We start from the raw sequence: 13,857 nt of genomic DNA, 5'->3' as shown, positions 1-13,857 counted from the left end.
TATGTACACACTCGAGGTTTTATGAAATATTCTATTATCTTTTGGCTTTAATAGACTATATTTTAATTGCCTCATTTCAGAAGAATTCAATTGGTGATGATTTTTCCCAATTTTATGTAGTCTTCTAAGAGAAAGAAAATGTAGGCAAATTTAGAAAGCTGTATTCTCTTAACATTTTACCAACACTCAGTTTTAGGAATACAGGATAAACAAAAGCTCAAGGAACATTTTTACCCACTTCATTATATCTTCACTTCTGTGAACATCCCATATGACAGAATTCTCGCTGTAGAACATTCAGATCTTTTGTGAGCCATTTGAAAAGAGAGCTTGTTTATATTACTTTATAAGTACATCTTAGTGTTCATTTTTCTTCCATCCTTTCCCAGAGATAAATCTGTCAATCATGTCCAGTGATCTTTCAGGATGGTCATAGGGTAGGATATGTCCCCCCACTTCAAACAATTACCTTCAGGATTAAAACAAACAAAATAAATCTTGAGCAAAAGAGACGTCTCAGACGAATTTAATTAAATTGGACATTTTTATATACACAGATATTAGTATGCATGGTAATTTGAGGACGAACAGTAAACTTTCACTTTCGTCAGTAATAAACCAAAGCCAGTCTTAACTAAAGTTGCGTGTTATTACACCAGTTAATAACAGGATCAAACAACTGAAGTCTAATTAATAGTTGTTGATATTTAGAATGGGGGTAGCATGAATATAGCTTCCTCATGGTTACTTTGATGTGTTAGAATGACTATATTGCGAATTTCCATATATTTTACCTGATTAACTTGACAAATATTTTCCCTATCTGGCATAAAAAAAATATACAGGTCTATACTGCATGCTATAGTTAGAATACTTTTTCATTAGGAAACTTAAGGCTATTCAAAAGAAATATAGTATCAAATGTAAGAATTTTCTGCTTTATCTTTCATTGGACCAAGCATATAGTTGGGAGAGCTGTTGGATGGACAGTTTTTCAGGCATTAAGTAAGTGCCCTTCCTCAGGTTAGTTCAATATAGCTGGTCTAATAAAGTTACCACCAAAAATACTTATCCCTCAGACATTTCCTGGACCACTATAGCTACAACAACACTCCAACCCTACTTTGACATTCTAGAATTCCATTTTAACCATCAGATGCAGTTAGGTTAATTCCATGTTAGTTTACTTATGATGATACTTTCTTTTGCATTTGGTATTGTTCCTTTTTGGTATATACTGATATGAATTTAAGTTCAGAGAACACATTTATTCTAATTATACTTTTCTTTGTTTAATTGAAGAAATGTGCTTTTTGTGTGGAATATAACCTTCTTGCTTCTCCCATATTTGAGTTTTAAGACATTCACCTCAACATACACAGCTTGACTATATTCATTGGATAGTTGTTCCTCCTCCTCAACTCCTCTATTGAAAAGCTAACAGCAAAGCACTATTTAGCAAGGTCTTCCATTTACTCGAAAGGGATTCTTTACAGGCACCTACAATATCCCAGTTGGTCATCAAGTAGAAAGTATTCACCAAAGGTAAGTCCTGCCTGACCAACCTGATTGCCTTCTCTGATGATATAACTGGCTCTGTAGAAGTGGGGAAAGAAGTAGATGTAATATACCTTGACTTCAGCAAGACAAGGTTCCTTGGGTGAATTTGATATCTTTTATTAGACCAACCCAAATAGTTGGAGAATAGTTATTAAGCAAGCTTTCGGGTTCAAAAACCCTTCGTCAGGCTAAGGAAGTTTCAGCAGTTGGTGTGTGCTCTTCCTGGATGGAATGAAAAGTAAAGAAGCCAGGGACTGGGCTGGGGAGTCAGTTGCCAGGCAGATTATAATGTATCAAAAATCCAATGTCTATGTTTAGTCCATGATCTCTAGTACCCAGGAGGTTGATGAAATGGAGTTCATAGGCTCATCTCTGGGAAGTGTTCTGTAAGTTTCCCTTGAGGATCAGGACTGAGAGATTGGAGAGAGAGTGGCCCTCCTGTGAGAAATGTTCCCCCACCGGTAATTGGGTATTTCTGTCTTTGATAGATTTCCGGTGTGCATTCATTCTGGTGCGCAGTTGTTGTTTGGTCTCTCCTACATATTTTCCATCAGGCCATTTGGTGCATTGGATGAGATATATTACATTTCTGGAGGTGCAGCTGTAAGATCCAGGGATGCTGATGGCTCTGTTGTGGGGTGTAGTAATAGTGGGGGTGGTGGAGATGTGTTGGCAGGTTTTGCATTTTTTGTCATGGCACGGTCTGGATCCTTTTGGTGTGTTCTGGGTTTGAGGAAGTTTGCTTCTGGTGATGAGGTTGGCGAGGTTCGGTGCTTGTTTGAAGGCTAGGATGGGTGGCTCTGGGAAGATCTTTTTAAGAATAGGGTCTCTTTCTAGTATGGGTTGCAATTTTTTGAGGATTTTCTGTACAAGTTCAAGGGAGGGGTGATATGTCATAACCAGTGGCGTGCGATTTGTGGGGGGGTTTCTTCCGTACTGCAGCAGTTCTCCACGTGGTATCCAGGTGGCTCTTTCAAACGTGTGATCTATCTCTCTGGACGAGTGTCCTTGTTGGGTGAAGGCCTTTTTACGATTGGTGAGGTGGCAATCCCGGGTGTTCTCGTCAGTACAAATGCAGTGGTATCTGAGGGCTTGGCTGTATATCACAGCTTTTTTGGTGTGTTTAGGGTGATTGCTGGTTCTGTGCAGATACGTATGTTGGTCTGTGGGTTTCTTGTATACTGTGGTCTGTATTTTACCCTTCTGGATACTGATCATTGTGTCTGAAAAGGAGATGTTGGTGCTGGACTATTCTAAAGAAAGTCGGATGGAGGGATGGTGATTGTTGAATTTCTGATGGAACTCAATCAGAGATTGCAGGTTTTCAGTCCAAACGATGAAGTTGTCATTGATGTATCTTAAGTATAGCAAGGGTTTGATGGTGCAGTTCTTGAGGAAGTCTTCCTCCAGGTGGCTCATAAAAAGGTTGGCATACTGTGGGGCCATTTTAATGCCCTTAGCTGTTCCCATCATCTGGAGGAAGTGTTGATTATTAAAAGTGAAACTGTTGTGTGTGAGGATGAAGTGTACAAGGTCAGTAATATCTTTGGGCCTGTATTCTGAGTTGTAATCTTGTTCCTGTATATATGTAAGTCGGGCTTGGATGCCATCCTGGTGTGGGATGTTGGTATATAGGCTGGTAACGTCCATGGTGGCTAGGAGTGTGTTGCTGGGAAGGTGGTCTATGTTTTTAAGTTTCTGTAGAAGGTCTGTAGTGTCTTGTACAAAACTTGCTCTGTGGGTGACAAGCGGTTTTAGGATTGATTCAATGAAACTTGATATTTCCTCAGTTAGGGTCCTATGGTTGGATATGATAGGTCTGCCAGGGTTCCCTTGTTTGTGGATTTTAGGGAGCATGTAAAAAGTCCCCGGGTTAGGTAGCAGGGGGATCAAGGTCTGTAGTTTTTCTTGTAGTCTTGATGGAAATGATTTGATGGTATTGTTGAGTTTTTTGGTGAAAAGGGGAGTAGGATCTTCTTGTAGTTCTTTGTAGTAGGTGGTGTCAGAGAGCTGTCTCTTGGCTTCCTTTATGTAATCCTCATGGTTTAGGATGACTATGGCTCCTCCTTTATCTGCTGGTTTTATTACTATTTGGTGGTTAGATCTTAGAGATTCTATGGCCTTTTTCTCTGGTAGAGACAGGTTGTTGTGGTGGCATGTGTTCCTGATTATTTCATTGTTCATTCTTTGCCTGAAGCAGTCAATGTGTAGCGGTCAAGGTTAGGGTTTCGTCCACTGTGAGGTGTCCAATCTGATGCTTTTTGGGGCTTGTTGGCATTGATCCTTTCCTGCATGTTGTCAGAGGATAAGTTGTTGTTGGGAGTGGGTTCAGTTTGGTCGTGGAAATATTCTTTGAGGCGCAGGCATTGGAAGAATTCTTCTAGTTCTCCACATTGAAGCATCTTATTAGGGTATTTTTCTGGACAGAAATTTAGGCCTTTAGTAAGGCTCTTGAAACAGTTTCCCACAGCATTTTTGCAAGCAAGCTGAGGAAGTATGGGTTGGATGAATGGACTGTAAGGTGGATAGAAAGCTGGCTGGATTGTTGGGATCAGCAGGTAGTAATCAATGGCTCAGTGTCTAGCTGGCAGCCATTATCAAGTGGAGTGCCCCAGGGTTAGTCCTGGGGCTGATTTTGTTCAATATCTTCATTTCCAATCTGGAAAATGAGATGGATTGTACCCTCAGCAAGTTCATGGATGTAACCAAGCTGGGGGGAGTGGAATAGATGTTGGAGGGTAGGGCTTGGTTTCAGGGTGACCTAGACAATCCTTCCAGTTTGGGCCAAAATAAATCTCAGGTTTAACAAGGACAAGTCTGAAGTCCTGAACTTAGAACAGAAGAATCCCATGCACTGCTACAGCCTGGGGACTGACTAGCTAAACAGCAGCTCTGCAGAAAAGGACTTGGGGGTTCTGTGGACAATGAGATGGATATGAGTCAGCAGTGTGTCCTTGTTGCCAAGAAAGCTAACAACATACTGGGCTGCATTAGCAGGAGCATTGCCAGTAAAGCAAGGGAAGGAATTATTCTGCTCTGTTCTGCATTGATGAGGCCACATCTCATAGATGTCATAGATTTCATAGACATTAGGGCTAGAAGGGACCTTGGAAGATCATCAAGTCCAGCCCTCTGCCCGAGGAGCAGGAAGTCAACTAGGGTCAAAGGATCCCCGTAAGATAGATGTCGAAATGTTTCTAAAAAGAGTCCAGAGTAGGTGCTTGCACCACCTCCGGAGAGAGCCTATTCCAGTGCTTGGGGGCTCGGATGGTAAAGAAGTTTTTCCCTGTGTCCAGCCTAAAACAGTTTTGAAGGACTTTGTGACCATTTGATTTTTGTCATCCCTTGGGGTGCTCTGGAGAACAGGCGTTCCCCCAGATCCTGATTGTGGCGGAGCACAGGGTGCTCCTGCCACTTTAAGGGCCTGGAGCTGGCAGCCTCCAGGTGCCTGATTAGGGCAGCCATTTTGGGGCCTATATAAACCAGGCAGTTTGGCTGCAGGAGGTCAGGCAGCAACATCGCCTGGCCTTAGGGCTGCTGTGTACGTCCCAGAGGTAAGGGGGAGCTGCAAGGGGTTGGCAGGAGGCTCCTGGTCCTGGGCATGACCTGAAACTGCACCCTGCCGGGAGTGGGTGGTCTGGTGGGGCTCTCAGTGGCGCAGGAGCCCCCAGGAAATACCAGGCCAGTGATCACCCCGGTGAAAGGCGGGTCGGGGCGCCTTAACCCCTAGCTCCCACCACCACCGGGTGGGTGACCCCTGAGTTGGAGGAGGGCTGAGAGGGCCAGGGTTATGAGGGCTGAGAGGGCCAGTGTTTCTGAGGGGTCCAGAGAGGGCGGACCCCGAGAGTGGCAGTGATGTGGGCAAAGTGCTGCGGTTGCTCCTAGGAGGAAGGGAGTAGCGGCACGGTGAGGCCCGAGGAGTAGAGAGTGGCTAGAGAGACCAAGCCCGAAGGGGAGAGTCCCCTCGACTGGCCCATGCTGGGGCCAGGACCAGTGAGGGTCAAAAGGGCCGGGAGCCCACTGCGAGGGATGCCCAAGAGCTGGGGGCCTGGGGTCCCGACTGGCCTTGAGGTGGGCCAGGGCTAGGTAGCCGAAGGTTCTGGGGGAACCACACCCGAGAGGGGAACAAGGCTTCGGGTGGGTGAGGTAGCCCGGATGACGGTGGAGTGGCCGCCTGAGTAGGGAAGACCATAGTGGGGTCGCGTAGAAGATTCTGGGGCCCAGTGTGGGGCTGGTGAGATGTTGAACACCATGATGCCATCTGCGAGGCTTGGGCTGCGGTATTAGGGGAGGTCAGAGCCGCAGAGCGCCCCTGGGCATCGGGGCAGTCGAAAGGCAGCCTCCCGCTTAATTATCATCTTAATTGAACTCATTATCATCAAAGGCGTGGCGGGCGAGATGAGCGGGTGGTTGCCCAGAGACAGGTGGGCGGGCCATGAAGAGCTCGGCCCTGAGTAGGCCTGCTGTCACGGTGACAGGCGGGTGGGCCACAGAGTTCGGCCCTGGGAGGCCCCCTGTCACACTGATATACACCCTCTATATATTTATAGGCAGCCACCAGGTCACCCCTGACCCTGCTCTTTTCCAGGCTGAAGAGTCCCATGGTTCTCAGCCTCTCATAAGGCCTGTTCTCTTGCCCTCTGATCATGCGCATGGCTCTCCTCTGGACTCTCTCAAACTTTTCCACATCCTTTTTAAATTGTGGAGCCCAGAATTGGATGCTGTACTCCAGCTGTGGCCTCACCAAGGCAGAGTACAGTGGGAGGATGACATCCTGAGATTTGCTTGAGAAGTATCTATGGATGTAAGCCAGAGTTTTGGTTGCTTTACCACCTGCAACATCTCATTAGTGGCTCATGTTCATTTTGTGGTCAATCATGACCCCCAAGTCCCTTTTGGGCGTGGTGCTAGTGAGTGTAGCACTGCTGAGCCTATAAGCGTGATGCAGGTTTCCCGCCCCTCCCCCCCCCGGTGGAGTACCTTGTATTTGTTGGTATTGAATGTCATCAGGTTTTTATCCGCCCACTTTCTAAGCTTGTCAAGGTCAGCCTGGATCACTAGCCTATCCTTGGGTGTGGATGCTTTACCCCAAAGTTTGGTGTCATCGGCAAACTTAGCCAGTCCACTTCTGACACCAATGTCTACACGTTAATAAAGATCTTAGGGAGAGTCCTGCAGAGAGCAGTGAAAGTGGTTCATAGGCTGGGACACATGACTTATGAGGAGAGGCCAAGGGAGGTGGGTTTATTTAGTCTGCAGAAGAGGAGACGGAGCAGGGATTTGATAGCAGCCTTTAACTACCTAAAGGATAGTTCCAAAATGGATGGAGCTAGACTGTTCTCAGTGGTGACAGATGACAGAACAAGGAGCAATGGACTCAAGTAGCAGCAAGGGAGATTTAAGTTGGCTATTAGGAAAAACTTTCTCACTAGGAAAATGGTGAGGCACTGGAATGGGTTATCTAGAGAGGTGTTGGAATCTCCATCCTTGGAGGTTTTTAAGGACTGGCTTGACAAAGCTCTACCTGGAATGGTTTAGTTGGGGATGGTCCTGCTTTGAGAAGGGGGTTGGACTAGATGACTTCATGAGGTCCCTTCCAACCCTAATTTTCTATGATCCTAAGTAATTAGGTTCCAATCTTAGCAGTTATTTTACAAAGTAACTTCTGTGCTAGCACACAGCATGACTTAAGGACCCCCAAATTAGTTTGTGGATGTGTGGCAGTGGTCATGACTACATGAGACAGTGTGACCTTTCACCTTATATATGTCTTCTGTGTTCCAAAATATGTTCCACACTACCAGTTTTGCTAAAGTTAAAAACATCTGGCAGAAATCCATACCCATTCCCTTTAAAAATGTAATCATTTAGTGATAGGAATCTGAAGCTGGTCTGAGGCCTCCACCCAGACTGAGCCCATGGGGGACCTGATGTTCCCCTACCTCCTGGCCTGTGGGGGATCCCCAGCAGGGCTGGGGGGGGGCAGAGATTGGGGGCCCCCACACCTGTCTGGCAGGTGCCCGTCTTGGGGCTCTGGAGGCGCAGGTGAGGGAGCTCCGGGAGGAGGTTAGCAGGCTGAGGGGGATCAGGGAGGCGGAGGATGAAATTGACAGATATTTCCTTTCCCTGCAGGACCAGGCACCGAAGGAAGAAGCAGCCATTGAATGCCCTCCGCAGCAGAGTGGCAGACGGTCACAGCCAGGACCGGAGCAGCTCGCAGAGAATCGGTACCAGCTTCTCCAGTTCGACTGGAGAACAGGTACGAGGCCCTGGCGATCCTGCAGGAGATGGAAGGGGAGGAGGAAACCCTTGGGCAGGAAGAAACACCACATTCTTCACACTCCAAACAGATCAAGAGATCCAAGAGGACCCAGAGGAGGAGGCAACGAGTGCTCGTCATAGGCGACTCCATACTGAGAGGTATGGAAGGGCCCATCTGTCGCCAGGACCCCTCAGCACGAGAGGTATGCTGCCTCCCTGGAGCAAAGATTCGGGATGTGACGGAGGTAATCCAGGCCAGGATGAAGCCCACCGATTACTACCCCCATGGTCCTAGTCCATGTGGGTACTAATGATACGGCCAGGAGAACCCCCGATCACCTGATGGCAGACTACAGTGCTCTGGGCGGCGTGCTGAAGGAGTTCGGTGCACAGGTGGTATTCTCTTCCATCCTACCAGTGAACGGACGCGGAAGACAGCATGAGAACTGCATCCGAAAGACCAACTGGCGGCTTCGGCAGTGGTGTCTCGAGGCAGGCTTCGGCTTCCTGGACAACGACCCGCACATCATGACGAGGGACATGCTCAGCTGGGATGGGCTTCACCTGTCCCCCAAAGGTAAGCGTGTGTTTTCTTCTAGGTTGGCAGATCTCCTCCGGCGGGCTTTAAACTAGGCTCGTCGGGGGGAGGGGAAGATGAGGGCGGGGGAAGCTGTGGACCACCAAACCATGTGGCACCCACAAGGACAGCCCAGCCTGAAGAAAGAGAACATTGGGAACCTGAAAGCCATGAGGAGGCCAGCACTACGGCACAGGTAAGAAACGAGAAGGTAAGAATCGAAGGGCCCCTTGGGACTCGGAGCGGGGGGGGCAGCAAAGGCACCAGTCGCAGGGCTCAAGTGCCTATATACTAATGCTAGGAGCATGGGAAACAAGCAGGATGAACTAGCGCTCCTGCTTGCACTAAACACCTATGACTTAGTGGGGCTAACGGAAACCTGGTGGGATTCATCCCATGACTGGGCGGTACATATTGAGGGCTATAGATTGTTCAGAAAGGACAGGTCGGGGAAGAAAGGGGGAGGTGTTGTGCTCTATGTCAGTGAGCAATATACATCAACCCTCATCAAGACGGAATCCAAGGATGAGGAAGTAGAAGGATTGTGGGTTAGGCTACATGGGGGGCAAGGAGAAAGGGATTTGGTGGTAGGGGTCTGCTACAGACCCCCACATCAAGGGGAAGAAAGAGATTCGGGGCTCCCGAGGCAACTCTCGGAGACCATAAAAGCTAAAGAGGCGGTAGTCATGGGGGACCTAAACTACCCGGACGTCTGCTGGGAGTCACAGACAGCAAAGTCCCACCGCTCACGCAGGTTTCTAACCTGTGTACAGGACCTCCACCTGACTCAGGAGGTACATGGTCCCACTAGGGGGAATGCCATACTGGATCTGGTATTGGCAACGGGAGATGACATGGTAGCGGACCTCCAGATCGGTAGCCATCTGGGGGACAGTGATCACCTAATAATAAAATTCACCATAAGACGGCGAGTGGGTAAGGTAACTAGTAGGGTGAAAGTGCTAGACTTTAGGAAAGCTGATTTCAATGAACTCAGGGGATTATTCAAGGACGCACTGCAGAGTAGGAGATTTGAAGAGATGGAAGCCCAAGAAGGGTGGCTGTGCCTTAAGGAAATGATCCTTCAGGCACAAAGCAAGACGATCCCCGAGCGAGGCAAAAGAGGGAAAGGGGCCAGGAGGCTTCCCTGGCTGACCAGAGAAATCCAGGGCAACCTAAGGGCCAAAAGGGGAGCACATAAAAAGTGGAAACAGGGAGAGATCACCAAAGACAAATATACCTCCTCTGCTCGTGCTTGTAGGGAGGCAGTTAGACGGGCCAAAGCTACCATGGAGCTGAGGATGGCAACCCAAGTAAAAGACAACGAGAAATTGTTTTTTAGATATATAGGGAGTAAAAGGAAGGCCCAGGGAGGAATAGGACCCCTGCTAAATGGGCAGAAACAATTGGTGACGGACAGGGGGGACAAGGCTGAACTCCTCAATGAGTTCTTTGCCTCAGTGTTCCTAAGTGAGGGGCACAACAAGTCTCTCACTGGGGTTGTGAGAGGCAGCAGCAAGGCGCCAGACTTCCATGTGTAGACCCTGAAATGGTGCAGAGTCATTTGGAAAAACTGGATGCCTTTAAGTCGGCAGGCCTGGATAAGCTCCATCCAAGGGTGCTGAAGGCACTGGCCGACATCATTGCAGAGCCACTGGCGGGATTATTTGAAAGCTCGTGGCGCACGGGCCAAGTCCCGGAGGACTGGAAAAGGGCCAACGTGGTGGTCCCCATTTTCAAAAAGGGGAGGAAGGAGGACCCAGGCAACTATAGACCTGTCAGTCTCACCTCCATCCTTGGCAAAGTCTTTGAAAAAATTATCAAGGCTCACATTTGTGAGAGCCCGGCAGGACAAATTATGCTGAGGGGAAATCAGCACGGGTTTGTGGCAGGCAGATCGTGCCTGACCAATCTAGTTTCTTTTTATGACCAGGTTACGAAACGCCTGGACACAGGAGGAGGGGTGGATGTCGTATACTTAGACTTCAGGAAGGCCTTTGATACGGTATCCCACCCCATACTGGTGAACAAGTTAAGAGGCTGTGACTTGGATGACTACACAGTCCGGTGGGTGGCGAATTGGCTGGAAGGTCGCACCCAGAGAGTCGTGGTGGATGGGTCGGTTTCAACCTGGAAGGGTGTGGGCAGTGGGGTCCCGCAGGGCTCGGTCCTTGGACCAATACTCTTTAATGTCTTCATCAGTGACTTGGACAAGGGAGTGAAATGTACTCTGTCCAAGTTTGCAGATGACACAAAGCTATGGGAAGATGTGGACACGCCGGAGGGCAGGGAACAGCTGCAAGCAGATCTGAACAGGTTGGACAAGTGGGCAGAAAACAACAGAATGCAGCTCAACAAGGAGAAATGCAAAGTGCTGCACCTAGGGAGGAAGAATGTCCAGCACACCTACAGCCTAGGGAATGACCTGCTGGGTAGCACGGAAGTGGAAAGGGATCTTGGAGTCCTAGTGGACTCCAAGATGAACATGAGTCGGCAGTGTGACGAAGCCATCAAAAAAGCCAATGGCACTTTATCATGCATCAGCAGATGCATGACAAATAGGTCCAAGGAGGTGATACTTCCCCTCTATCGGGTGCTGGTCAGACCGCAGTTGGAGTACTGCGTGCAATTCTGGGCGCTGCAATTCAAGAGGGATGCGGATAACCTGGAGAGGGTCCAGAGAAGGGCAACTCATATGGTTAAGGGCCTGCAGACCAAGCCCTACGAGGAGAGACTAGAGAAACTGGATCTTTTCAGCCTCCGCAAGAGAAGGTTGAGAGGTGACCTTGTGGCTGCCTATAAGTTCATCACGGGGGCACAGAAGGGAATTGGTGAGTATTTATTCACCAAGGCACCCCCGGGGGTTACAAGAAATAATGGCCACAAGCTAGCAGAGAGCAGATTTAGATTGGACATTAGGAAGAACTTCTTCACAGTTCGAGTGGCCAGGGCCTGGAACGGGCTCCCAAGGGAGGTGGTGCTCTCCCCTACCCTGGGGGTCTTCAAGAGGAGGATAGATGAGCATCTAGCTGTTGTCATCTAGACCCAGCACTCTTTCCTGCTTATGCAAGGGGTCGGACTCGATGATCTATTGAGGTCCCTTCCGACCCTAACATCTATGAATCTATGAAGCATGATTTTGCATTACCAATAAAATATATAAAATGTTGATTACACGTTAAATGTGCATGTGCACACGCACACAATACATATTTATACAGTTTGTTATAATAGCATTGTGTCCAATGTAACATTGTTATAAATAAGCTAGAGAAATGTGAGCTAAATAGAATTACCATTAGGTGGACACACAATTGGTTGAAAAACTGCAAATAAGGAATGAATGGATCAGTTTCTCAAGTGGACTTCCCTAGGGCTTGTTTTGGGTCCCTTGCTGTTTAATATGCTTGCCAATAATTTAGAGGGTATACTGATCACATTTGTAGATGGCAGAATGATGGAGAAATGTAAGCATGTTGATTGTCGGGATTAAAAAATTCAAAAGGATCTTGAGTTGGACAACTGAGCTCCAAACAACAAAATAAAATTCAGTGAAGATGGATAGAAGGTGCTTGTAGCATGAGGTGGACTGCAGCCCCTGCTAGAGGCCCGTGGGACTGGCAGGAAAGTCACTTGGTGGGGTCCGGATGAGCTGCATTTCCCTTGTGCACCAGAGAGCTCCAGAGCAAAATGCGCCTGTCAGGGTTTGGGTGAGCCACACTTCCCCAGCATGCCAGAGAAGAGGTTAGGAAAACTCACCTGGCAAGGGCTGGACGACCTGTACTTCCTTGGCATGCCAGAGAATAGACCCTTGGGAAAACTGGAGCAGCACATCGGCTCCAAGTTTTGGGAGAACACATGCCTGGGAGCCAATGCTGACTGGCCCGGGCTGTTTTAAGGGAGATACCGAGGGAGGTGTGGCATCTGGTATCTTCAGGAACCAAGACGGTGCAGCAGGACCAGGAGGGAGACCCACAGACCCAGCCAGTTGAACCCTCATGGGATGCCAGGATCCAGCAACCATGAGCGACTGATCCACCCAACACATCTAGTGTGATGAGTGGTGCCGGATGACAGGGTAGTGGTGGGTGGCCTCACAAGCCAGGGAGCAGGCAATACGCAGAGGGAGTTCCCCAGGAGAGGAACAGCTAAGCCCAACAGGGAAGAGGGTGAGAGTAAACCACCAAGTCAGTGTTAGCCCTGAATTAACCCAGATCAAGGAGGGATTTGTCTGGATGGACTGAGTAAATTGTCACCAGGTCTGAACTAGCTGCAGGGAGCTGAGCTGAACCTTTGAATCCAGAGACTCAAGAGGTTTTTTTTATAGCCTTCCAGAGTACATGTGACAAGGTGGGCGAGAGCCTGTTTTGTTTTGTTATTTTATTTAGTACTCCCAGGTGAGGGAGAGACAGCAGGACAAAGGAGGATCCCCTGGGCATTTGAGCTACAGTTTATTGGGTCCTAATCAGTATACCTGGACCCTATAAACCATTTAGTTAAGAGTCTTGGGAACTGGCAGGGAAAGAGTTCACTACACAACACCTGACAATCCGGGAAGCATCAAATGCAGAGCCTGACAATAGAGAAGTCAGAGACTGTAACAAGGGGAGTGCAAGAAAGGTCTCTATAGGTTTAGATGTTCTGTGACTCCCACGCACCATCAACAGAATTCTACTTGTCACCTGAGAGGAAAGGGGCAGGGTTTAGGGGTGGTGGAGCCCTGCAGAAGACCAGCCTCTTGTCAGGTGGGCCAACTCTTATGATAACACCCATCCTCCCAGAGATCATTATAATATCAAGATGTGGCAGGTGAGAGGGAGGAAAGATGAGGCAGAGATCCCAGTGATCATGACAAAGGGAAGTGAGGGGATGCACATGCCCACATTGGGAGCATAGGGAACCAAATTCACAAATATTTTAAAAGGGACATAACTAGCTAGAGAGTGAAAAGGATCTGGGAGTTCTAGTGAATCAAGACTTTAACATGGCTCAGCAATGTGGTGCTGTTACCCCCAAAAAAGATGCAATTTTGGGATTCATTGCCAGAAACTTATGTACTATTGCATCCTGTGTCTTGCAACTGCATTCAGACTTAATTAGACCTTAAAGTACTGTGTCCAGCCTTGGAAATTTCATTTTAAGAAATATGTAGAGAAACTAGGGAGAATTAACAGAAGGGAAACAAAAAAAATATAAAGAAGTTGGGATGCAAGGCACAAGGATATGTTGAAAGAGCTAGGTATGTTTAATTTGGAGAAAGAGATAAAAGGAGGACATGATAGTAGTTTTCAAATATATGATCAGCTCTCATCAAGGTAGAGAAAAAACTTCTCTCTTGGCAAAGAGTGCAGGGCATACGATAATAGGTGACAAAACAGATTTAGATCAAATCTTTAAAAAAAATCGCTAAGTGTAAAAACAGTAGGACAATTGAGCAATAAGCCTAGAAAGCTGTGAAA

General features: G+C 47.8%; 1 protein-coding gene across 1 annotated transcript in view; it reads right to left on the bottom strand.

The window, feature by feature from the left end:
* Positions 1-357: 357 nt before the first annotated feature.
* Positions 358-13,857, bottom strand: part of CPVL (carboxypeptidase vitellogenic like) — a 114,361-nt gene continuing 100,861 nt past the window's right edge. Inside the window, 1 exon segment of the mRNA XM_059729359.1 lies at positions 358-455. Within this exon segment, the coding sequence (XP_059585342.1) occupies positions 358-455 (98 nt within the window).

This window comes from Alligator mississippiensis, chromosome 5 (genome assembly GCF_030867095.1).
Source record: "Alligator mississippiensis isolate rAllMis1 chromosome 5, rAllMis1, whole genome shotgun sequence".
In the NCBI taxonomy this organism is placed as follows: domain Eukaryota; kingdom Metazoa; phylum Chordata; order Crocodylia; family Alligatoridae; genus Alligator; species Alligator mississippiensis.
This window is presented reverse-complemented; position numbering and strand designations above follow the sequence as displayed.